The 25,577-nt window shown below is 39.4% G+C and overlaps 2 protein-coding genes across 5 annotated transcripts in view; one reads left to right on the top strand and one right to left on the bottom strand.

The window, feature by feature from the left end:
* Positions 1 to 1,600, bottom strand: part of TNFRSF17 (TNF receptor superfamily member 17) — a 59,715-nt gene extending 58,115 nt beyond the window's left edge. Inside the window, exon 1 of the mRNA XM_043494139.1 lies at positions 1,502 to 1,600. The gene's annotated coding sequence lies outside the window, so the exon portion shown is untranslated. The remainder of the gene's footprint in view (positions 1 to 1,501) is intronic.
* GSPT1 (G1 to S phase transition 1) overlaps positions 1,486 to 25,577 on the top strand; it is a 36,720-nt gene continuing 12,628 nt past the window's right edge. The window contains exons 1-8 of one of the 4 annotated variants that reach the window (XM_038418855.1): positions 1,486 to 1,996; positions 15,383 to 15,430; positions 15,608 to 15,649; positions 16,443 to 16,670; positions 17,963 to 17,996; positions 20,151 to 20,228; positions 24,667 to 24,847; positions 25,231 to 25,385. In XM_038418855.1, coding sequence (XP_038274783.1) covers positions 1,690 to 1,996; positions 15,383 to 15,430; positions 15,608 to 15,649; positions 16,443 to 16,670; positions 17,963 to 17,996; positions 20,151 to 20,228; positions 24,667 to 24,847; positions 25,231 to 25,385 — 1,073 coding nt within the window. In that variant the 5' untranslated portion in view covers positions 1,486 to 1,689. The other 3 variants (XM_038418856.2, XM_043494135.1, XM_043494136.1) reach the window with 3 other exon arrangements.

Here is a 25,577-nt window from a genome sequence, read left to right as displayed (position 1 = left end):
CATAGACATACCCTTAGGGTGGGTTCAAAACACATTCAAAACAGGAGGGAAAATATGATGGCAGGAGAGCATATGGAATCTGGTGACATCAAGATGACAGTTTGAAAAGGAAGAGGGTTTTTTCTTGTCAAGGTTTACATTTTGATGGATAACTTATTGAAGAATTTTTCACTTAGCAAATTATGAAGAATATGAGGGGTCTGTGAGATCAAAGCTGTGGTCTGTGTAATACAACGTTATGTAGCATAATATATTTCTGTGGTTCTAATGTTTTTCTGTTTTCTTAAACTGGTACAATATACAACATATTAAAACTTCATATTTCTAGAGTTTGAGGCTCTCAAAGTGCTTAACAAGCCTTAATGAATTAAGCCGCAAGTTAACACAGTGAGGTTGGTAAGTAGTGTTATACCCATTTTACAGAAATAGCCACTGATTTCTGGTACTTCCAGTATGGTTACCTAACTTGAGACACTATAAGTATTCTCAACCTAAAGTGTTAAAAAACAAACCAACCAACCATGACATTGCCTTAAAAATCATAAAAACTTTTAAAAATATTTTGAGTTCTTTTTATTTGCCTTCCAGGTTCTAAGCCTTTGATATACTCAGATCACTTTTTTTAAGGCTTTTCTCTGCAGCCAAGAGCTACGTTATGCTACCCTTTAAAAAAAATTAAAAAGAGTCTCATGTAATCACTTGACTCCAGGAGCTGGAGCTTTAAGAAAACACACCAAATAGCATGAGACTACCCATAAAAATCATCAGAGTTGCTTCACTGCTTTGGTCCTAATCTTTTTTCAGGAGCTCTGGGCCTCCCCCAGTCCAGCTTAAGTCAATGAGAGACAGAGGGCTCCATATTTTCAATTAATTGGAGCCTGCAGATGTGGACTGGAAAAGGCTTGTGTTTAGGAGATGGAGATCCCACATCCGCAGGAACATCTGTAGAATCTGTAGAATCAGGAACATCCCCAATTCTGCATATGAGGTTACTTCATGTGACACACTCATCTGAACTTGGAAGGGGGGAAATTGAGCTCCTCCAACTTGGCAGCTCTTACACAGCTCTCTATCACCACTGAAAGTCACCAGCTGCCCCCACCTTTTCTACTTGTGGGTTAGTTATGGGAGCGGTTGTTGTTCTCGCTAGTCAAGGGGGGAGAACTACATTTCCCATCCCTCTATGCGGTGGCAAAAAAAAGTTGGACAAAGCAAATTCACACGCAGTGCCTGCTGGGATTTGGTGTTCTCCTTCAGCATCGCTCCCGCGAACTACATTTCCCGTCTCTCTACGGCGGGAGGAAGGGGAAAGAAGCGCAAAATCGAGAGACTAGTGCGTAAAGCCCGCCGGGAAATGTGACCCAGCAGGCCGAGAGAACTACATTTCCCGTCTCTCCCAGGGGGAAGGCACATATGTGCGCGCAAAGCCTAATGGGAACCGTAGTCCGTACACCTCTGCACACTCATGTTATGCAAAGGGAACCAGGGAAGAAATAACTACCAAGATGGCGGCGAATGAGTCTGTCGGGAGGAGGCACGGGAACTCCGGCAGGTCACACTGCGCAGGGCGGTGGGGCACACGCGGAGTCGCTGGAGTGAGGGAGTGCTGAGTCGGTGCTGCCGCCGCCGCCGCCGCCGCCTTCTTCCGTACGGCTTCGGAGCCGCAGAGGTTTGTGGGGCAGCCACAAAATGGAGGCGAATGGGAACGGCAGCGGGAGTAGCAGCGATTCGGCTCCCGACTGCTGGGACCAGGCGGACATCGAGTCGGGCAGCGGCGCCGATCCTGGGTCCGCCCCGCCGGCCGCAGAGGCCCAGGCCGAGCAGCAGGAGCTCTTCCTTGATGCGGCTTTCAGCCGCCAGCTCAACGTGAACGCCAAGCCCTTCGTGCCCAACGTCCACGCTGCCGAGTTCGTGCCGTCTTTCCTGAGAGGGGGGGCGGTGCCTGGGCTACCTCCGCCCTCCCCCCCACCTGGCCTGCCTCCACCTCCGCCCCACGGTAACCGCTGCCGGGGCCACGTTGTGGGGGGAGGGGCACGTGCGCCGGATGGGGGGGGACGCAAACGCAGCCCCAGGGGCGAAGAGGAAATGAGGGAACGCGGGGGGAGGGCCTGGTGGTGAGTAGGGCCCTGGCACATTCAGGTATGAGGGGCTGCGGCCCGGGGAATAGGGCTGGGGAAGGGGGGAATAGGGGTTGGAGGGGATATTGGGGGGGTAGCGTTGGAGGAGGGGGGTGGAAGCCGAAGCCTTGGGGAGTAACACTTGGCTGTGGAGCCTGGAGGAAAAGATTGATGGTGGGGCTTGGGAATAACATTGACAGGAGGGAAGGGGAGCGCCTGGGAGGCATCACTGGAAGTGGGATGTGTGGGTGTTGCTGGGGGCTATACTGGGTGTGAGGACAACATGTAGGGCGGTTGTGTTGGAGAGACCTGGGGGCTAATGCTCGTGGGGCCTGTGGGAGGGAAATGGACTGTGAGGTTGCTGAGGGGAAATTCAGGAGCAAGGGATTGGAGTCTGGGGGAAGAATTTGGGTTTGGAATCGGGAGGGGAGCTTTGCAAATGAACTTTGTAGAGGGAGGAAAGGACATCAGAGAGGTTGGTGGTACATGGGGGGCTTGAGCATAACCTTGGTGTGTGTGGAGAGGAAGAGGGGCTGCGGATCACATTGCAAAATCTAGCCAGAGGAGCCTTAGGACAACATAGAAATGTTTATTGTGACTCAGGATACAGCTACGGGGGGGGGTGGAGTTACAGTGGAGCCGGGCAGAAGGGCACTTCGTGGTACAGTTTAGCTACTGGAGCAATGTGCTGAGCAGTTTTAGGAAGGAGACAATAGGGTACAACTTAGGAGTCTGAACAACGGTGCACAGTAAAGATATCCTTATTGTCAAGAAGCAGAGATGCAAAATGGGGTAATTCAGTTTTAATTAGTATTGTGTTTCATATACTATCTATATCCCAAACCCCCTCTATTACTTTTTTATCTTGCTTTTCATCCTGAAGGGTCAAAAAGCGCCTTAGAGGTCAATATACTTTTGAAAGATCGGAATGGATTGAGGGGGTGGGGAGATAAGTCACAGATCTGGGTGGTAGTAGACATGACATGGCTGGGAGATTGGCCCTGTATCTGCCACCAACACAGTTTCAGGGAGATCATTTATGCCTTTAAGAAGAGGATCACTTTAAGCATTTAATAATCTTTCCAGTGTGAAACATTTGGTGAGGTGGTTGGGGAGGAGGGCTGTCTGGCAGTGCTCTACCTTTAATATCTTGAATTTCTATATTGCCTTTCATTTCAAAGGATTTCACGGTATGTTGCAAATAGTATATGCATGGGATTAATGGGGTGAAATTAAACAGCTCCTTATTAATACCTGTTCCAAATTGAAGGAGTTGCCTTCCAAATGTCAAACATGTGGATTAATTTTACGGCAGCTTGTCATTCATAAATTCTTATTCATAGATTATAAGGTCACTCTTGTGATTTAGGATTTTGAAACTTGTTTGAATATGACATTTAAAACCTCACCATCTATTTTTGAAATCTTCCTTTATTGATATTAACACGTGAGACAGCCCTCTATTTCAGATATCAGGGTTGCAGTAATTCATAGTCACCAATTTGTTATACAGTGTTTAATAAGCCGTAGCCAGCAAGAGATCATGGGTTATTAATTATTGCATGCTGACTTAGTATCTAAATGAATAACATAGTCGCCTTAATATTTAACTTCCAAATGATGATGATTGAAATCAGTAACCAAACTTTCACTTATTGTTTGTAGAAAAGTGTAAAATATTCAATATCAAAAACTAATATCCTTCTGTTAAACAACTAAGTGTAAAGCTCTATGTTCATTAAGTCTGACTTAGTTTTATACCGAATACTTTCTGATATTGTAAATTTCAGGACATGTATGATGTGGGCAGCTGACAATAGGCATGACCTTGTGCAATACCATTTAAAATATTCTTTGGATAAGTTTTGGACAGACTCCTCGATTCCTATTCAAAGAATCCATGCACTTTAACGTTCATAGGTAAATGTAAATTGTAAAGGTGCTGCAAATAGTTGAAGTTGTATCAGAATTTGTAATATGAACCCTTGAAAAAATCTTCGAACTTCACTCTGATATGAAACTTGGAATTCACATTTAAAAATAATTCAACAAATATTTTTACGTCTTGTACATAATCCATCTGAATCTTTTTGAAAATTTAAACAATATGAAAAAGTTTACTTTTAGATCCCCTTTGTTTCTGTAACTCACATCATCTTCTCCTAAAGGAGAACCATCAGAGCTTTGTTTTGTACTATGAACAAGGACTCCTGGTGGTGTTAAAAATCCTGTTACCAATGTTTGAATAATGGCATGTGCAGTAACTTATTTTTCCCCAGTTCTTTTTATGAGGCTGGCAGTTCCTTGGTAGGTGTGGTGTAGGTTTTTTTTTTTTTTTTTGGTAGGCTTGATAATACTTTCCCTCACCTAGCTTCCTCCCTCATTTCCTATACTGTATCCTGCCCCTTTACTCAGCTTCCATATTTCCAGATAGAGACTAGAGGAGACTTAACGGAAAGCCAATCAGTATGGCTTCCTAGATGTGGTCAACACTTAAAATTTAGATTGACCTAGCTATGTTGCTCAAGGGTCTGAAAAATTTACACCACTCAGTGCTGTAGTTAAGTTGACCTACCCACCAGTGTGGATATGGCTAGGTTGGGGAAGTGGATTACCAAATTGATGGAAAAACCTCTCCTGTCCGTATAGGAATCATCTGTACTATGGCGCTACAGTGACATAGCTGCAACTATGCAGCTGTAGAGCCATAGTACATGACCTTAGTCTTTCAGAGTGGACAGTCTTCACTCCTTTCTTTCCAGCTGCTGAATACACTGCCTATGTAGCAATATCATCTTTGGCTGATTTGGAGTTCCTAGCTTGTATAATAGTCATACCTTCTCAATGTTTCAAAGGTTTAAATTGGTACATTACTCAATATTTACTTGGGTTCTCATAATATTAAGCCATTGTCTATTAAAAGCACTTTTGTCTATCTTGGAACAACCTTCTTTCATTATGAGGCTTTTGCAGTTCCAGACAATATCTTCTTATCTCATTCCTTGAACTGGCCATCATTGCTGTGACCTTTGAGGCTGGGAGTATCTAGTCACATTAAGTAATTGATGACCAAGATATTGGTGGAACCAAGATGGTTCTTGTGTGGTTCTATTTTACCCCATTAAGTTGCCGTCTCCTACTTACATGAACATCTGTGACACTTCTGGCCAGGAGGAGGAGTTTGCTCTGGAAATCGGTCAGTACAGCTCATGATTAACAAATGGTGCTGAATAGGTTGTTTGAGCAACACCTTCTGGCTTTTCCCATTTCCTCAGGCACTTGCGTGTTCTGCAGCAGTCAGCCCCTGCCAGCTTTCTGTATTATTATTCATTATTTGCATTTCAGTAAAATGTTAAAGCCCTAGTGTGGGCCAGGACCCCATTATGCTGTGCACAGTGCAAACACAGAATAAAAAGATGATCCCTGCTGCACAGAGTTTACAATCTAAGTGTGAAGTTCTGGAGGAGTATTAATAGTTATTGTGCAGGCTTTTAGAGAGAAAATTAAAGGGTTAGATGCAGTGGTGAGCTGGAGCCGGTTCCCACCGGTTCACTAGAACCAGTTGTTAAATTTAGAAGTCCTTTTAGAACCGGTTGTTCCGTGAGGTTCTAAAAGGGCTTCTAAATTTAACTGGCCAAAAGTGGCGCCTTAGGCACTGACTCCATGGATCCTCCAGGGCTGGAGCACCCAAGGGGAAAATTTGATGGGTGCAGAGCACCCACCGGCAGCTCCCCACCCCACTCCCAGCTCACCTCCGCTTCTCCTCCTCCCCTGAATGCGCCGCCCCGCTTTGCTTCTCTGTGCCCCCCGCCCCCCCCGGGCTTCTGACGAATCAGTTGTTCCTCACCCCAGCTCACCTCCACCACCTTCGGCTTGAGTGTGAAGCCGCTGCCTGCTTCTCAGCCCTCCCAGGCTTCCCACCAAACAGCCGATTCGTAGGAAGCTGGGGATGGGGGGGGCACGGAGAAGCAGAGCAGGGCGGCGCATTCAGGGGAGGAGGCGGAAGTGAGGTGAGCTGGGTTCGGGCCTGGGGCAGGGAGCTGCCGGTTGGTGCAATTTTCCCAATGGGTGCACCCACAGAGTCGGTGCCTAAGGCACCACTTTTGATGTGATTAGTGGGGGGAGCGGCCGCTCCCCCGCCCCTACGAGCCAGAGAGACCTGCTGGATGCTTCCTGGGAGTTGCCCCAAGTAAGCACCGCTGGGACTCCCCACCTTGCCCCCCGGCAGGTCCCTCTGGCTCTTAGGGGTGGGCACCTGTCTGCCCCCAGAACCAGGCAGGAGGGTCTCGCGGGAGACCCTCCTGTCCGGTTGTGGGGGCAGACAGGGGAGGGGGGTGGATGGGGCAGGGGTCCCGGGGGGCGGGGTGGGCAACAACCTCCTTGTGGGGTGAGGAGGGAACCAGTTAAGATTTTGGCAAGCTCATCACTGGTTAGATGTCAATTAAAATGAGTTGTGACCTAAAATTTAGGTTCTTGTAACACTCCTTCATAAAACCACAATGTATTCAGTCTCTTCAGAAGGAGAGTCCTGACTTAAAAGGATGGTGCAGGTCAGGAACAAGGTACATTAGCAGAAGTGAAATGAGAAAATTGCACAGAACTGACCACACTGTACACCGGTCACATCCTCACATTCCAAACTAGTCACACTGAAATAAGATGCTATTGGGCCGTTAGGAATACAGTCCTGCCTGATAGTGCCTATCCCTTCCAGAGAAAGGAAAGTGCCTAGAAGATGTAAAAGGAAACTTAGTTTGATAGCATCCTGTCTGGCAAGAACTCACTTATCAATAGCTGGGATGTGAAATCCTCATTTCTGTGGTGTTCTATTACTGTAGTCTCCATTTCCCTATTGTTTGTCTGTATAATCTCTGTCTGGTTCTGTGATTGTTTGTCTGCTGTATAATTAATTTTGCTGGGTGTAAACTAATTAAGGTGGTGGGATATAATTGGTTACATAATCATGTTACAATATGTTAGGATTATTGGTTCCTTTCATAAATACTAAATTTACTTATATTTTTAAAAATGTATTTAATAGACTAGAATGCTAGTTTTTGATTAGCCATTTGAGTGTTTTAATCATCTTTCATAAAAGATATTTAGGAAAGCCAATTCTAAAAATTGTTTGTTTGTTTTTTTAATCCAGGAAAAATTCTGATTTTAGTAGCATACTTGCACTGTTATGCCTTAGTTTTGTACGTGATTTTCTGCTGTTTGTAACTGAGTCTACTAAGAAGTGACTCCCTATAATTTTTATTTCTTCACTTTCCTTTGTTACTTTTAATGTGACTAGAATTTTGGTTGGTCATAAATACAATAACATGCCTGACTTTGGAAGCAAAATCACCTTCAGATTATACATAAAATGGCATTTTACTTAGTTTCTTTGGCCAAACTGTCATTTTTCTCCTTTAAGAATTATTCCAAATGCAATATCTAGCTTTTCATGAGGACTTGGTTTTATCCAGTTCAACTAATAGTTTGATTAAGGTACAAGAAGGTTGACTTACCCAAAGTCATACTTCATGAGGCTCCACCTGGAATTTTAACTGAGAACCTTTCTCCGTTTTCATCTATGATTGAATGCCATCCTACACTATCTTCTACTAAATGTTCAAGTATATTATAGACAAGCTATGCTTTTGGGAAAACTTACTTTATGCAGCCATCTCTAAAGTGTTAAGCTGAACTAAATTAATTTGAGCTGAAAGTACATATTAAAACTACAGTTTATGGTGTATGGGCGTCAGAACAATTCTGTCCACAGTGATCACTATTTATAATCTCACCATTCTATAGCATATATTTAATTCTCATCACGCTTTATTGCTTTTCCTAAATACATATAAAAGTGATTTTCTGGGCTCATGCGTTGTTCCTTACTTTTGTATCTTTAGAGGATTTGAGATGTTTATGCTTTAAGGAGTGAGGAAGCAGTTAAAAGAAAATGCTTTATCTAGGACGGTGGTTTTCAGCGTGGGTCCGCAGACTGTTTGTTTTCCAAAGGTGTCCATACCTCCATTTGAAATTTTTTTAGGGGTTTGCAAACTAAAAAAGGTTGAAAACCACTGATCTAGGATGTGTTCCTTAGGGTTAAAACTCTTGTTTGGCAATCTTATCAGACAAATGGGTATAGAAACAAGTCATGTATTTTGAAACTAGAGAACAGAAATGAGTTAGACTCTTGTCTTAAGTAATTTTTTTTATTATTATTATTATAGTATTCTATAAAACCAAGTCGGTGTAGTCATGATGTGTGTGTATTGTATTTTTTAACTCACTTTAAAATGGCTTTTAAAGATTGCTGTGGTTGTGGTATGTAAAATTTAGAAGAATTTTACATACAAAGGTGATGAGAACAAAAACTGGAGGGCAAAAGTTGTAGAGCAAGCCAAGATGTTGAGTTACTTTTAGTGGTACTAACATTTCTTTCAATGTCTTTTTGTTGCTTCAAGCAAATTTCTGAATGTATTTAGCAAGGACTCAACAAATAGGTTAAACAGTACTGTTTTGCAGACGACCGTTGAAAACTGTCAAAAGTCAAACACCCTTTAGGTGGCTTGGTTCTCTACATACCCTTGCTGTCATTGCAACACTCTCTGGAGGTGGTTATCTAGAAGCAGCTGGAGACCTTCAGTTTCAAAAACTAAATAAACTCTCTTCTCTCAGTCAAGGGAACTTCCATCTTTCTGGTTTACCCTAACCTGTCAACACTAATTGTCTTGTATGGGTTTCCCTCCCTCAACCAGCTAGTCCTTAGGTCACTCATGACCCACTCTCAACCAGACACTAAGTAACATATTTTGTCTTCTGTCAAAGCTCACCATTTTGGAAATAAGGTGGTAAACTGTGTTTTATCACTTTCTCAAAAATAGTTTAGTCTGGAACATGTCTTGTTTTCTCGAGCTTTGTATAACTTATGTGAACATTAGGCCGTCTGCTCTTTAAGCATCTTTCCAAAATTATATGCATAGTGACCACCAGTCTTTGTTCAATTTAGCTCCCACTCTGCACCTTTGCAGATTAACACCTCTGCATTTTAGACAAATTATGAGTTTGCCCGAGGCCAACAGTTCAGTACTCAGATCAAAATTATATAATGGCCTAGTTTATATACAGTTCATTAATGTGTACATTTATAATATTCACATATTAGCTGTCTTTCACAGTCAGAATTGATTACACAAACTTTAATGTACTTCATGTACATGTTTTCAACATCACTGAGGTCTTATTGATTGGTCACATGAAGGCAAATCTGTATCGTATTACTTGTGAACAGTTCATCTCTTTGTGCAGAGTATAAAAATGTTAAATTAGCCCAAATTGGAATCTTGAATCAGGTGATAACCTGACTTCATATAGACAGCAGCAAGTCCAAGTCTATGTTGATTGACTTTAGGCGAGCATTTTCAAACTTGGGTACTTAATGGGACTCCGTCAACTTGAAGTTCAGTTTTAAAAAACAGTCGGAAGTGGTTTTGGGTACTTCCTTAATCCCCCCTTGCACGTTTGGGGTTTTACATTTTCATTTTCCTGGTTTTAAGTTTTGTTTTTGTTTTTTGTTGCTCCCCAGTTTGTTGTTTTAAATATCAATACAAACAAGAAGAAGAAGCTTACAGGGCAAAATAATGAAACTCACTGTAAACAAAGTTTTGCAAAATACAAGAAGTTAAAATGAAGAGGTTTTTTCTCTAATCTAATTTTATAGTAATGTTGCCTATTACTTATAACAATATTAGGTTATTGCTGCTTTATAGATGTGTTGTGACAAGAAGTTTTTAAGTAGGCCTTTATGCCTACATCAAAATGTAGTTGCTCAAGTTTTAGTAATTCTAAGAATGTAATTTGAAGTTAGACAGTGTCTCCATACTCTGGTACCCCGGTTAGCTGTGTAAAGCAAGGAGTTAAGTACAGACAATGCAGTATTGGCAAATAAATGTAGATCATGTTATATTCTTTGTAATAGCTTGGACATTAGAACTAACTTTGTGAGTGTCAAAGTTAAGATACTCAGTTTGATTCTATTTTAAGTGCCGTGGAATGTTAAATCTGTCTCATAATCCCTCAGGGATATGAGATGTTTTATTTGAAGGTTGGAATTGTAACCCTGAACTGTCTTAATACTGAGCTTGATTCCTTGATCTTCTGTCTCAAAGGCAAGAGTGCTACCAATTGAGCCTTGATTTTTGATCTTAAGGGAAGTAATCTCTGAGGGTGTATAAGGGTATTCTTTGAGGATCCACAGGCTTTCATAAGGCCTAGTTGTGTAGCAACATGTAGGCTTTAGTGAAACAGGTAAGATACTTCACTACAAGAAATGGGGGTCTTGCCACATACTAGTTAATGCAAGGTAACTAACATGAGGTAAAATCCTAGTGAGGACAAGGTTGTTTGTAGTTTTCCCACATGTTGGCAGGTAAAAGTTAATGGGGGAGTGAGGGAGCCTATGGTTTTTACCTCAACCTGCCAACTCGCATTAAAACAGCTGCTTGATTTTTTTCATTGGGATTTTGCCTCCTGTTTGTTACCACACGTGAAGAACACGTTTCTTTTCCTAGGGAAGACAAGGCCTGATGTTTTGAGGTAGAGAGCAAGACTTTCAATAAATCATTTAGGGCCCAAGTGTAAGTGATATTTTTACAAACTGCTTTATTCACTTGAAGTGAATTTCAGAAACTCTCTTGGAAATGTTTTTCTTTATAACTTTAAATATTGTTCATGTGAAATATTTTGAACAGCTCTTGTGCTTACTGTCCTTAACTAGACAATACTGCTTATATTAACTGAGTCTCTTATTATTTTTACTGTTGGCTGTGATTCTCCTGCTTTTATACTTTTAAGTCGGATCTTTAATTTAATTTGCTTTTTCAAGGAAGGGTAAACATCTGTAATAATTGTATGAGAACTGCTGAGACCATATGGTTGTGTAAATATGGTACACAGATCAGATATTCAAATAACAAGCATGGAGCAATGATGAAGTCCTAAGGATACACGGTTTATAGTCAGCATGGGCATCTTGCATTTCTTCATCCTCCAGTATTTCAAGAATTGCTGTGAAGAAGTTTATGGTGTTTGTGCTGCTGCTGGAGCAGCAGAGGGAAAGTGACCAAGAACAGGTCAGATTTTCTCCATCAGTTTATATGCTTTGTGCAAAGGCTGCACAGATGTAGGATGAGAATCTAGAGGCCATGAAAGGGGCGGGGGGATAAGAAATGAGTATGACTCAAGCACATAGAGAGGAGACAGACAAAAGTATGATAGTTGTACCGTAGTCTAGTGACATCAACTTTAGGACCAAAATCAGTCTCTTGCTCTTTTGGGCCAGAAGGAAATAGGAGTACTGTGGAATTGGACTCTCATTTATTGGCTGAAGTGAAAAATTCATTGATCCTTTTCCCCCTATCTGTTGAAGAGGAAGTTTTGGGATATTTATTGAACCACATCAAGCCCTTCTGAACCAAAGGAAGGATTGCTATCATGCAAGGCATTTAAAGTGGCAGATGTAAATAAAATAAAGGGAAAGAATAGGAATTCCAGAACCACCTCATAAAAGAAAGGAGCAGTTCAAAAGAGGTGGAGCATGAAATATAGTCAAGAACAAAATTGACTTTGTAGTTAAAGTAATTAGAAGATTAACAGTCACTGAGCAGTTTTCAGCTAGATTTATTTCTTGTATCCCAGTTTACACTGACTCTACTAGCAGTTGTATTCCTATATTTTAGCCACTCTTTCTCCTCCTCCTTCCCCCCCCCCCCCGTCTCCAAAAGCTGTATCTTTTCTGGATATAAAAATCTTCGTTTTAATGAAGTTTAATAACTTCATTTTAATTTAAATATCAATCCAAAGCAGCTTTCTGAAACTTAGCATTAGCAGTTTAGAGTACTAGCAAGGTTTCAACTTGCTGACTTACGCTCATAGTTCTCAACAAGAACAAAATAATAAGTTGGTACTTCAGAAAGTGGAGCATAACTTGTTTTTAGAACCCTACCTCTCTTCTCCCTTCAGTATTCCAAGGTCTTGGGGCTACTGTACAACAGAAATACATAGAAACACAACATAGAATATAAATAATAAGCAATTGATCTATGTCAGCTATGGTAGAATAATGTGGATTATATAGGCCATATGGTGCATTCTTGCAAAGTTATTTGGGACACTAGAATAGCACTTTAAAACACTAGGATGCATGATCCATTTTGTTGTAATGCAATTTTATACAGGATAAATCTGAGCACACTTACTCTTCGGCAGAGTCACAGCTCACTCTAGAAACTGAGCTCTTACCTAATGCAAACGGTGACTGCAATACACTATATCCTTTCTGAATGTCCACCCTTAAAGATCCCCTGTCTGTTGTTGGAAAGATCAAGTGATGATAAAGCTATGCTGAACAATGTTCTAGATCTTGAACATCTAGGAAGACTGTATGGTCTGATTAGCTATTGCTGCCACGTTCCCCAGTCACTATATTACCAATGTTTAATGCCTACTGTAATGTGCTTTGAGAATGGGTGGAATGTGAAAGATGATACATAATACCAAATTCTGTTATGTTAAACTATATGTAACTGCAAAATTTTGCAGTGTTTTGTGATCTTCTGGTGTGAATTAAGATTGACATTCTGATAAAATTGGATTTCCTGGTAAGCTGATGACACCTTTATTGTAAAGACTCTTACCAGAGTGACTTCCACAAATAGTGAAGAGCTAGAATTTTCAAGCAGAATTTAAAAATGTGAATAAAAATTTCATATTGTTCACTTAGGTCTTCTGTATATGATAGCAGATGTTACACATGATCTACTAAAAACTGCTTTAGTAAACTCTTGTAAAAAGTATAAACCCTTAATAATATGTTGTCTAGACACTTCATGTGGCTTGTGGAAAACTTAAGGAAGTATGAGAAACCTTAGGTATTTGTTAGAGAATTGTCGGAGAAAACAGAAGACTACAAGATAAAAGAAATATCATTTAAGACTTTCCCCATTACCTCCTTTGCTTCACTTTACCTTCAAAGCTGTTATGTTCTTGTGACCTTCTCTGCAGCTGATGAAGTCTGGACTTAGTGAATTAACCTGCCCTGAACATATCTCCAAGTTGGTCAGTATAGGCTTTCAATGTTTTTCATACCCAACTCCACATTAAGTCATTCAGACAGTCTGCCTCAGCTAGGCCTAGGAATTGTTTGGAGCTCATCAGAGGAGACGCCATTTTCTATGGTCTTTTTGTAAAGTGTAACATTGACCATTATGAATTCCTTGAGTTATCCTGTTACCATTTTAGGTGTCTGTCTTTAAAGGATTTTTTTTCTTCAGTAGACCTCTTTCATTTTTACACAGAGCACATAGTGAAAGTCTGTCGAACTTTTCTCCTCAGTCAGATCTTGCTTTCCTATATGTTTGGCACCAACCTCCTAGTACCACAACCTTCCAGGGTAGGTAGAATGTTCATTTCTAAAAAATGAGGAGCTGTTTTCTGAAAGGTGTTTACATCACAAAGTCAAGATGCACAAACCCAATTATTTTTTCTTCGTAGGGTTGGTCATTTTTAGCTTCCTTTATTCCTAATTATATCTTCTACCATATTAAATTTTTCTGGTGTTCACATTTTTTTTATGTATTTGCAGATGTTTGTGTTATCTCTTTCCAGCTCTAGTGGAGCTAGAATGTATATATCCACCTCCTAGCTCTGTGAAATACTTCTGTGGATGCAGCTCAGAGTAGCACTAGCTCTTTTGCTGTTGCCATGTTATATGGTACTTTCATATCTAACTTGACTGATACCACTGTGGCAAGGTATGTCCTTTGCCACCTCAGTGTTTCTCCCTCAGACAGTGGGGGCCCGGAGTGAATCAGTCTTGCTCCAGAGGTTTTTAATTTCTCTTTCTGATTTATTTTTCAATATTTACAAGGTGAGCCTCAGGGTAGACACAAGTAGCTCTCAAGCAAAACAAAAACTCACAACACAAAAAAGGAGATACCCTGCCCACTCTCCGGGATTTTTCCTTACGCTGGTTTCTGGTTGCCGGCTGTTTCCCCTACAGGGAGGATAGCAGCCTTCCTCCCAAGAGAAGCCTTTTCTCTCTTCTGCCACTAACCCTGCTGTAGTTTTTCTTATTCTTCCTCCTTGTATCTCAACAGAAGAGGGGTGTTTAAAGGTCACTGTTAGCCTTTAATTGACTCGGGTGTCTCTGAGAGGAAAGGGCCTCCATCATTTTAAGGCCTTCTACCACTCTGTTATAGCTGTCAGCCCTGACTTTGTCACATTACCTTAATAGAAGTTCATAATAGCAGCAGTGCTGCTCCTACTAGGTCAACCCACATTCCGTACTTCTTTGTGTGCTACTTCCCATTTCCAATATCTCAATTCTCTGTGGAGGAGACGCTTTCTTGTTGTTTTTCTCAAATCCATTGTGCTTATGGGTTTAGAAACAGTAGTGCAGAGCTTCAGCAAACTTGCTTTTGATCCAGTGCTATGATGGGAAAAGCTGAGCAGAAAATGGCTTTTCCTATCCTGCAAAAAGTTTTGAGATTTCAAACATGTTCCTGTTCTGCATACTGATGAAAGGAGAGACCTTCTGAATTCGTTGCAGGAAAAAATTAGATACCCACCCCAGAATAACCAGTAGACTCATGGTAATAGGTCATCAGAATAACCAATAGGGTACTCCATCTTTGATGTGACAGAGAAGGGACTTTGAATCTGGGTCTCCCACATCCCAAGTTAGTGCCCTAACCATTGGGATATTGGCTATTCTGGGGTATCACTCTAACAGTTTTGATTTAGATGAATTGGTGTTTTTTCTATGAAAAATGTTCTGTCCAATTCCCAACCTGCTCAAATGATGTGTGCTGCTGTGCATGTGGTTTATAAGAGAGGAAAAACAAACAAACCTCTTTGATCTACTTATCATAGTGTTTCTATTTCAAGGCAAGTGAAAGTACAATAAACATTGGATAGATTTTTCATTTGCAGGTAAGAGACCATGTGGAAAACTTCAGTCCTAAAGGACATAGGGGGACATCCCCCTCAAACTGTCATATGTGACATAGTTCTTAAAATACAATATACCAGCTTTAGTAGAATTCTTTCATACTAGAAGGTTGTATTTAGTGTCCTCTTGGAGGGAGTATTTTTATTAGATATGGCTTTATTTGTTGCCGTGATAAATTTGATAGTACTCTGGTCTTTATGGGATAATCTTGAAATTAATAACATCTGATTCTAGTTTTAAAAGTAACATTTTTTTGTTTCAGGAGCACCTGCAGAGTCTTCTCAAGAGGAGCAAACAGCATCTTGTGAAGGTACTGGGTTTTCATATTTGAAAATCTGTTGTAGCACCAATAAATGTGATTAAGAAAAATAGATATTTTTAGTAATTGCAGTATTAAAGTGTTCATGGTGTTATTCCAAAGTTGGTTGTTTGATATTGCTGGCTTCACATTAAGCAAAAGTACATAATGCCTCAATTTTTTGTTTAGGTTCAAATGTTGCTGTTAGTATGGAAGTCTCAGAACCAGTTGGTAAGACATGGCCATTCACAGTTTCTAATATCACTTGGGTTGATTTATTGTTAGCTAAATTGAAGGTTGCCTTAATTGTGCCTTTGCAGTTTGGTTGGTACAAAACTCTCAGTATCACTGCTGTGTGCCTGAATCAGAAAAGAGACTTAATGGGACACTAAAATGCCACTGCAGTAAATTTTGTGATGGCAGATGTAGTGGGATTATTTGGACACTGAATAAGAATATGCTGCATTTTCTCCACTTCCTTTCTGCAATACAGTCATTACTTCAAATTATAAAATAGTCTCAATATTTCATGCCATGGCATGCTCCCTTTTGAGTAAGCGAAATAAGTCATAATGTGTTGAGTGTAAAGATGGCATATTTTTCCTGAATTTGTATGCAGAGTTCCCTTTTCCTACTAAAATTGTGGTGGTCTTCAGTGCAATTTTCATTACAAATATTAGTCTATAGTTGACCATTATCCTATTCTAAGTCTGTTTGGGTTTTCTTTTTCCCCATAAAAAATGTTGCTTTGTTAAAATGGAAGTCTCTTCAATCCCTGAGAGTCATAATTTTCTGATATCGGCAGACAAGCTTGCTTGAATGCTGGCGGTAATATCCATTTCAAACAAAGCAGATTACCTGCTTTGCATAATAGGACATACACAAACTGAATATGAGGAGCAGAAAAGTTGCATCTTGATTTTAAAAAAAAAACAATTAGTTAGTTATTGCTAGAGTAAAAATATTAACTAGCTTTTCTGAGTTACATTCTTAATTTATTTGAATGTACTTCATTTCATTCTAGTAGAAAATGGAGAGACAGAAATGTCCCCTGAAGAATCATGGGATCACAAAGAAGAAACATGTGAAGCAGAGCTGGGAGGTGGCCCATCAGGAGATGCAGGGCATACTGAGGAGAGTGCCCAGGAAATGATGGAGGAAGAGGAGGAAATACCAAAACCTAAATCTGTAGTAGCACCACCAGGTGCTCCTAAAAAAGAACATGTAAATGTAGTATTCATTGGGCATGTAGGTAAGTTACAGATAAACAACTCAAGACAAGAGATAGAGATTTCTGATAATACAATGATGAGTTCTTGTATAACTCTGCCCTTTAATGAATCCAAATTGTGATTTTTTCGTTCTCCCTTTCTAGGTTAACAGGTTTCTAGAATTGGCAGAATAATTTTTAAATAAGGTTGACGACAAATATTAGTAATATTTCTTTGAAATCTAATAGAACTAGACTATTATGTACAATTTTGGCTGAAGATTTGAATCCTTGGGACAGAGGCTTTACTTGCCTAGAATAATTAGGTTGCATGAATAACCCCATCATAGATTAATGATCATTGATAACTTTCAGTATCATATTCTGATGCTACTTAATATAAAAATTGATATCTGAAATACCATTTTCTTTCTTTTACAAAAATGCTGCTGCTGTTCAATTTTATGACATTCTTTAGAATGATCATGGATGGCCTCTCTCTCACCCACTGCATAGCAGGTGCTGTATATGTAGAGCAATTTCTGGGCTCTTGTTCCTTGCGAGAAATAAATCTGCTCCTTTCTAGGGAAATGAAAGTGTGCATCCTGCTTTGAGGTGATGCTACCATCTTGTTTTAATAATGCTGCTTATTTTTAAAATAGTGAAGTAACATTTAAGAAAAGAGTATAGAAAACCTGTGTTCTCTTGGTCAAAATAATATCCATCCTTATGGCCTCAGGTGGGGATCTGCTTGGCATTTTTCTTGGCTTGGTAGGTTAGCTGAAGACTACCCAAAAACCTCTTCTGCAAAAAAACAAAAAATCCTTTGCAGGAAAATGTTTTCTTTTAATCCATTTCTGGTAAAACCATACCTGAAATATTGGTGCTACAGAACCAAAATGATATTAACAAATTGGAGAATTCAGAGAGAAGCAACAGAAAAGGAGGAGTTGACCAGAAATTGAGAGAAATACTTATATGCCACTGTCCCACTCTTAAGTGTTTTTAGACAATCAAAAAAAGTGAAGGATGAAAGATGGAAAATAATTATTACTGGTGATGGGGAAAATATAGACTGAATATATTGTACAGACAATGAAATCTTAAATTGGGGAATAATCGTTCAAGAGAAGTTGTAGACACTCCATTGGGGCATTTTAAAACAAAACAGGACAAATTACTAGAAAACGTGTCCTTCAAAACTATGCTATATTGTCATGAAATGGGTTTGATGGACCTAACTTTCTCTTTTTTATTTTATTTTTTATTTTATTTTTTTTAATACTTAAGACGAAATGACTTTGTAAAGTATCTTTGTTTTGTATGTTTGTTAGATGCTGGTAAATCAACCATTGGAGGACAAATAATGTACGTAATTTTTAAAAATAAGATTTCTTTAAACTGTTACAATCTTTAATATTGTGAATTATAACACGTGGGAAATAAATGGTATGATTGATTTGGTTTTAGCGAGCATAGACTGTTTTTTGTTTTAATGAAATACTCCTCCAGGTCTATTAATTTAGAAAGTCATTGTCTTTGATTTGTTAGCTTCAGTGTTCCAGTCTCATTGCCCAGGAGTGTCATTTACTTAACGAAAGCATAACTGTACAAAGGCATATTTTACTAAATAAAAATTACTTTAGAATATTAGATTCCATTTTTTCTGAGAGCCGTTCTTTAAAACTGATATTCAGATTGATTAGTCTCTTGTTAAATTTTGTCCTATGAGACTTTTAAAACTTTTAATTTGAATATGCTCAGCCTCTGATATTATCATTATCATTATTCATATATTGAAATCCAGATATTGATTTTAAATAATTCCAGATTATAAATTCAGTTTTCTTTATATAAATTAAACATGTACTGAATAAATCTGGAAGAACTTTCCTATAGGAGAAGTGTTTTCATAAGGCCAGCCTTTTAGAAATTGGCTTTTACTATGCCGCACGATGTCACACTCTTAAACCACAAGAGTATATTTTAATCTCTGTCATTGGAAGCACTCATTATCTATTTAGGTGTTAATTTTTAAAAGTTCTGTGTCTGTACTTTGTGTCAATTAGTTCCATAAGTTAGTTCTGTAGTGTTTTAAAAAAAAATATGCCTTTTAAAATTTTGTTGCATATCCCTTTTTTATTAGGAGAAAAAGTAAAATAGTGTCTGTTGTACCTTCTCTCAGCCATTAATTATTCTGAATGCTGCTACAATTTCCCCATTTACTAGTTTCCTTTCTAAAGTAACAGACCCACTCTCACCATTAAAAGATCAGATTGAAGCTTTAAGGAAAAGCAACATAACTGATATGTTGGTATTATACAAAGGGTATCTAATATAGATCTCTAGGCTTTTAATATGCAAAAGATCTGTGGAAAAATGCAATTTTCCTTTCCTTGCCAATTTAAGAAGGCGCTGGTCAAAGGTATCTGTCTTCAGCCTTCACCCAACTGTTAGCATTTTTCTTTTATGTAAACTTATATGCCAAGGTTTCTGATTTCTATTACCATTTTGTAGTTCTATGGGCATTGACTCAGTCACTTGTGATCTGGTTTGGTTTAGAATACAATGCTTTTAGTTGCTGATACCTCTTTTCCTTTTCTCCTTTTGTGTCTCTTGTACATGGTTTTATTGTCTCTAATATTTATTTGTTTTAAGATTTAACAAATAAATTGGAAGTTTTGACAAATCCAATCTTCCGTAACTGTTCTATTCTAACTATGGATGTCTCTGTGTATGTGTATATTTTCCTTTAAACACTTGTTTTAAAACAGTCCAGAAAAATAGTACTTGCTTGATTAAAAGACGTTCTAAATGAAGACCGTTCCTTGGGCGGTCATGTATGTGAAACGAATATATTAGATTTTGTATCCTTTTAAAATGTATTAAATTGAAGCATTTTAAAATGTACAACTTTCTATTTTTTTGTTTTTAAGAATGTCATTTGTATACCTTTTAAATTGTGGAGCTCATATAGTAGGTAGGCTTATGCCTTGTTTGCCCTTTACTTTCTTAACAGATAGCCATGCCTTACTTTTTGAATTATGGAACTGCTCTTCTGAGAGCAGAAATTCCATTGTTACCGTTTTCAGACCATACCTCAGATCTACAAAGTAATCAGATCATATACTCCAGGGGTTCTCAAACTTCATTGCACCACGACCTCCTTCTGACAACAAAAATTACTACATGACACCAGAGGGGGGGCCAAAGCATGAGCCTGCTCGAGCCCCACCACCCCAGGCAGGGGGGCCTGTAACCTGTGCCCCACCATCTAGGCCTGAAGCCCTCAGGCTGCAGCTTCATCTCCAGGCAGTGGAGCTCGGGCTTCGGCTTCGGCTTCGGCTCTGGGTCCTAGCAAGTCTAACGCCAGCCCTGGTCACCCCATTAAAAGGAGGTCATGACCCATTTTTGTGTCCCGAGCCACATTTGAGAACTGCTGATGTACTCCATTTGAATAGAAATTTAGTTGCCATGTAGTTAATGTAAAATGTCTTTTTTCCCCCGCTCCCCACACCCCAGGTACTTAACAGGAATGGTTGACAAAAGAACACTTGAGAAATATGAAAGAGAAGCTAAAGAGAAAAACAGAGAAACCTGGTATGAATTTTACCTAAGACTATAACATGGCATCCTTTTTTAGCTCCTGAGAGGAGACTGTTTTGAAGTTTTCCTTATAGTATTTGGTTCCTTTTGTTTTTTCCAGCCAGGGATTTGATGTGTGCTACATTATGCAGTGCATTCCATGCTCGAGCAGATTTTGTTTCCATATCGTACAGAATATTGCCTTAATTTGTGGTGTTGCACAATAGCAGCTGACTGGTAGGGTTGATGGAAGAAGGAAACCATCCTCAGACAGCAAGGGGTCGTCTTGCGTATTTCTATCCTTCCCCTATAAGTACTGTATGAAAGAGGAGTCAGAGGGAGGAAAGCTCTGGAGGGAGGGAGCAGGCTGGATCACAAAGCTCTTCAACTAATGGGGTGAGTGAATGAAATAGGGCCCTGAACTGTTAGCCTCCCAGGCTGTGAAGAGCCACCTTGCTGCCTCCTTCCTCCGCCAACAGTTTCTGGGTGGCTGTGTACCCTCTCAGAAGCGTCTCCTGCTTCTTGGAGGGGATAGAGAGGGCTGCAGCAGAAGTGGACCTCATTAGAGGCAGTAGCTATGAAGTAATGCAGAGAGGTAGATTTTTGACCTGAATTGTATTTGGACAAGGTAGAGAGATAGAAGGTGGCATGAATTAATTGTATTGAGGTAAGCCTATGCAGGGACCACCTTTTCCATTAGAATCCCATGATAAAACCACATAGGGCCCCTCTAACAAAATCCTGAGTATTCTGGGCAGACACCTTCTTCCCCATCCATATCCTGTTTCAGAAATGCTTTGAGTTATAAAGTGAGGGAACATCTTTTAAAAACAAGTTTTAAACTTAAAATATGGCATGATGTGCAACTGAAATGTGAAACAGAGATTTTGTCTGTGGTCAAATATTTCAGTTACGTGCCACACGTTAAAAGGCTTAAAAATTGAGAGGTATGTCTTCGGCTTTACTATACATCAGGCCTTTTCCCCATTCCTTTTGAGGGACCCCTCTCATGTGTAACTGCTTCTTCAGCCTTTTCAGACTGTGTGCGCTCTGGAAGTTATAGAGGAGGTGTTCCTTCTTTTCATCTGAAAAAGGTATTCTGCTCTCGGTATTTCCTGATCCCCAAGTCCAAGGAAGGGGTGAGACCTATCCTCAGTCTCTGCGATCTCAACAATTCAAGTTTGAGATTCTGCATGTTTATCCTGGCTGCTTTTTCCCCCACATTGAATCACAATGATGGGTTTGTTCTCTGTCTTTAGGACACCTATTTCCATGTAGCAATTTTCCCAGACCTCAGGCAATTTATGAGATTTCTTGTCTCGAATCAACTTTATCGGTACACAGTTCTCACCTCTCACCATCGTCAGCCTTGTGCATCTTTACCAAATGCATGACAATGGTAACAGCAGCCTATCTGAGAAGGAGGGGAATTCATATCTTTCTGTTCCTAGACAATTGGTTAGAGAGAGGCATTTCTGAGGAACAAGTCCTCAGTTCACACTGGACATGGCAAGAGGAGAAAGAAAGGTAATTTTCAGAAGCAATTCAGAGGATCCTACTTAATAGTAGAAAACCATCTATTAGATCTCCTTCTTTGGTTAAGTGGATGCATTTTTCGGTTTGGTTGATATCTAAGGAAATTCAGCCCATGTTGGCTCATGTTCAGGACATTTTGGACTACCCTTTACACTAACTCCATGGCAGTGAACTTTCTGAAAGGTATTTCTGTTTCCTCCTGTGAAGGAAGTGAACCTATTGTGGGACTTGAATACTGTGCTGGCCACCCTCATGGCTCCTCCATTTGAGCTGATGACAACCTACTTGTAGGCTATCGTTTGGGAGAAGGGAGACACTCCTGTGGTTGTAACATCTGCAAGAAATCAGCAAATTACAAACCTCTTTTTAGTCAGTTTTTCAAAGACAGTGTCCTTAAAACCACATCCAAAGTTTTTGTCTAGGGTGATTTCATAGTTTCACCTTAATCAGGTTATTTACTTGACTATATACTTTCCTAAGCCACACTCAAATGCAAATGAGTAGTATCTCTATATGTTAGAATGCTAACCACCACTATACATCCCTCTGGAAAGCACTAAACCATTTAATTCACCACCTCAAATATTTTTTTTGGTCTCCTATGCGGACTGGATGAAAAGTCAGCTGATCTCCATGCAGATTTCCAGATCATGGTTTTTGGAGTAGCTCAGACTACACCCCACAGACTCTACAGGCTCATTCGGTGAGAGCCCAGGTGACAATGATCTCGTTTCTCAGTCATGCTTCAATATTGGACATTTGTAGGGATGCTAAATGGTCTTCCGTGCATACTTTTACCAAACTTTATGCTATCACTACATCATCTAGGTCAGATGCAAACTGTGGGACAGAAGTTCTGCAGTCATTGTTCATTGCCTACTGAAACTGCTTGTGAGTCACCTGAGTGGAATATACATGTGCTACCACTTGAAGAAGAAAAAAGTTTACTTGTATTTGTAACTGCTGTTCTTCAAGATGTGGGTGCAGATATGTGTGTTCTACTCAGGTTGTACATGCCTGGCGCACTAAAGCTGGAGTAGCATACATGTCTGCACACATCTCAAACGGCTACAATACAGGTAAGTACCTGTCTTTTTTTCCCCGTCCATTCCTCACTCCCTCCCCCAAAAAAGCTTGAATCTATGTCTACATGCTCACCTTTGAGATCTAGAAAACTGATTCAGAAGCAAGAGCTGGCTTCCCGTAGTATGCCCCCTTGGGAGATCATGAAATCGTCTTTTCAGATGACAAAGAATATCTCTTCTTTCTGTCAAGAAAATAACTTTAACATTTGTTTATTGAAAGGGGTATAGTAGGAGATCCTAGCAATTCCTGCTACATGTTGTAGCACACCAATTACTGGGGGTGAACAGATCATCTCAGGTTTGGGTCTCTCAAAACCTGTCTTTTTACCAGGTGTGTGTGTGTCATAGTTTTTGCTCTTCCTAGAGGGCATCAGATCTGCCTTATATCCAGGACAAGGTTCTACCCACTTATAATACAGGTAGTAAATAGGGACTATTAAAACATTATTGAAGAAACAACTGTCTCTACAGCTCAAATCTTTGCCACAACATGAACAATGGATTGGAGTAGTGTTTTCTTCATTTACCTTTGTCAAATAAGCGTTTATTTGAAACTATAAGATTCCCTATTGAAACAAGGACTTTATAATTGCATCACCTAGTTTGGGTCAACACATACTTCCATTCTTTACCAATAATTAAATATGAAATTATGATGATTTTATGCATAAGTTAGAAAATAGAGAAAAAAGAAAAGGAGTACTTGTGGCACCTTAGAGACTAACAAATTTATTTGAGCATAAGCTTTCGTGAACTACAGCTCACTTCATTGGATGAAGAATTACAGTAGTCATACCAATTTTAACTCTGTCCCTGTTTGTCACATGGAATATTGTATACCAACCTGGTGTTAGCATTAAAGGATTAAGATATTAATTGATGCACTGGGAAAAATAACTGAACTTCCAGTCATGTGAAATCTGTTCTGATATTGACAACAGTTTTGGGGACTTGGAAGTGGAGTGCGTGGTGAATATGAAAGAAAGTTGAAGCAAAGGTATATTTATTTGACTCTGCATTGGCAATCACATTTGAATGCCTAGAAGAGCATGTATATGAAAGTGTACAAAATTGCACCTAAGAGCAGTGAGCTCTCTTGAGTGGGCAAAAATTGAAATCGTAGGCACTAGAAACCTCAAACTTCCTGTAATTTTTTTGATGCCATTTATAAGGTCCTATTTATTTCATAACTAACTTTTTTTTTTTAAACTTAATAAAGCACACGTTCTCTAGGAAGGATTGTATGTACCAGGTCAAAAAAACAGTTTTGTTACCTGTGCATAAAAGGGAAAAAAAACATTGAAACTTTTTTCCATTATAAAGTTGACCATTAATCTTTTGGAGTTTCTTCAGATAGCAATTTATCTCTAAGCTGAGGAAAAGCATGAAGTGTATGTATGTGCTCAAAACATAACGTCAGGGAATTAAGACATGAAAGTAAGGGTTTGGAATAGCATCCGATGAAGTGAGCTGTAGCTCACGAAAGCTTATGCTCTAATAAATTTGTTAGTCTCTAAGGTGCCACAAGTACTCCTTTTCTTTTTGCGAATACAGACTAACATGGCTGCTACTCTGAAAAGTATCTTCTTAGCCATCACAGAAGTATAATTAGTTTGATGCTATATGTTGTTGTTGTAGTAACGATTTAGCACTACAAGGGTGTCCTGTCTGTACAAAATCTTACATCTATATGCCACAATCTTAGAAATGCTTATAAAGTTGTCAGTGTTGTTGAGGCAGTCGGACTGTTTTTCATAAACAATGTTTTAAAGAAAACCAAAATATTAGTGTAGTAAATATTAATACAGAACTAGAATAATGTATTTTTGCAGGTACCTATCTTGGGCCTTAGACACAAATCAAGAAGAACGAGACAAAGGTAAAACAGTAGAAGTGGGCCGTGCCTATTTTGAAACAGAGAAGAAACACTTCACAATCCTAGATGCCCCAGGGCATAAGAGCTTTGTTCCAAATATGATTGGCGGGGCTTCTCAAGCTGATCTGGCTGTGTTGGTAAGAAAAACAAATTGGACATCTACACATAATGGTATTGCTACAAATAGCTAGATCAGAATTGCATATATAAGAATATCTCGTAAGTTGTGGTCTCTGAAATTTTCAAATCTTAATGTAGCAATCTAGTAATATTTGTATTTAATTCAGTTCTGATAGGTCCACTGTTACTCAGCTTCTAATGTCAGCACTGTTAAATGATTTTGAGTTAGATTGTGGTATGTTGTTTGTGTGTTCAGGATTTATTGCACTGTTGAATGTAAGGCTGTAAATCATGCATTGTCCTTTTGATTTAATTGCAGAATAAGTGAGAATAATTCGAATTCTTAAGTTGTTGTTTTTTTGTTGTTGTTTTTAATATTAAACACTTTTTTAAAATTTAGGTTATTTCTGCAAGAAAAGGAGAGTTTGAAACTGGATTTGAAAAAGGGGGACAAACAAGAGAACATGCCATGTTAGCAAAAACAGCAGGTGTAAAACATTTAATAGTTCTTATTAATAAAATGGATGATCCAACTGTAAACTGGAGTAATGAAAGGTGAGTGTTGCTATGAAGTAAATTTTTTTTCAATATTTTCATGTAATTAACTATAGCTGAACTACAAGCTACAACAGTTTCCAACTAGGGCTGTTTTTTGCCAAAGCCTCATTTGATACTTGAGTGGAAGGATGGTGGTTCTGGAAATACAGGCATAATCTGCAGAGCATCCACTGGCAAAGTAGATAATTA

This window comes from Dermochelys coriacea, chromosome 10, assembly GCF_009764565.3.
Source record: "Dermochelys coriacea isolate rDerCor1 chromosome 10, rDerCor1.pri.v4, whole genome shotgun sequence".
NCBI classification, from domain to species: Eukaryota; Metazoa; Chordata; order Testudines; family Dermochelyidae; genus Dermochelys; species Dermochelys coriacea.
Note: the sequence above shows the minus strand (reverse complement) of the source record. Positions and strands in the feature narration are given on the sequence as shown.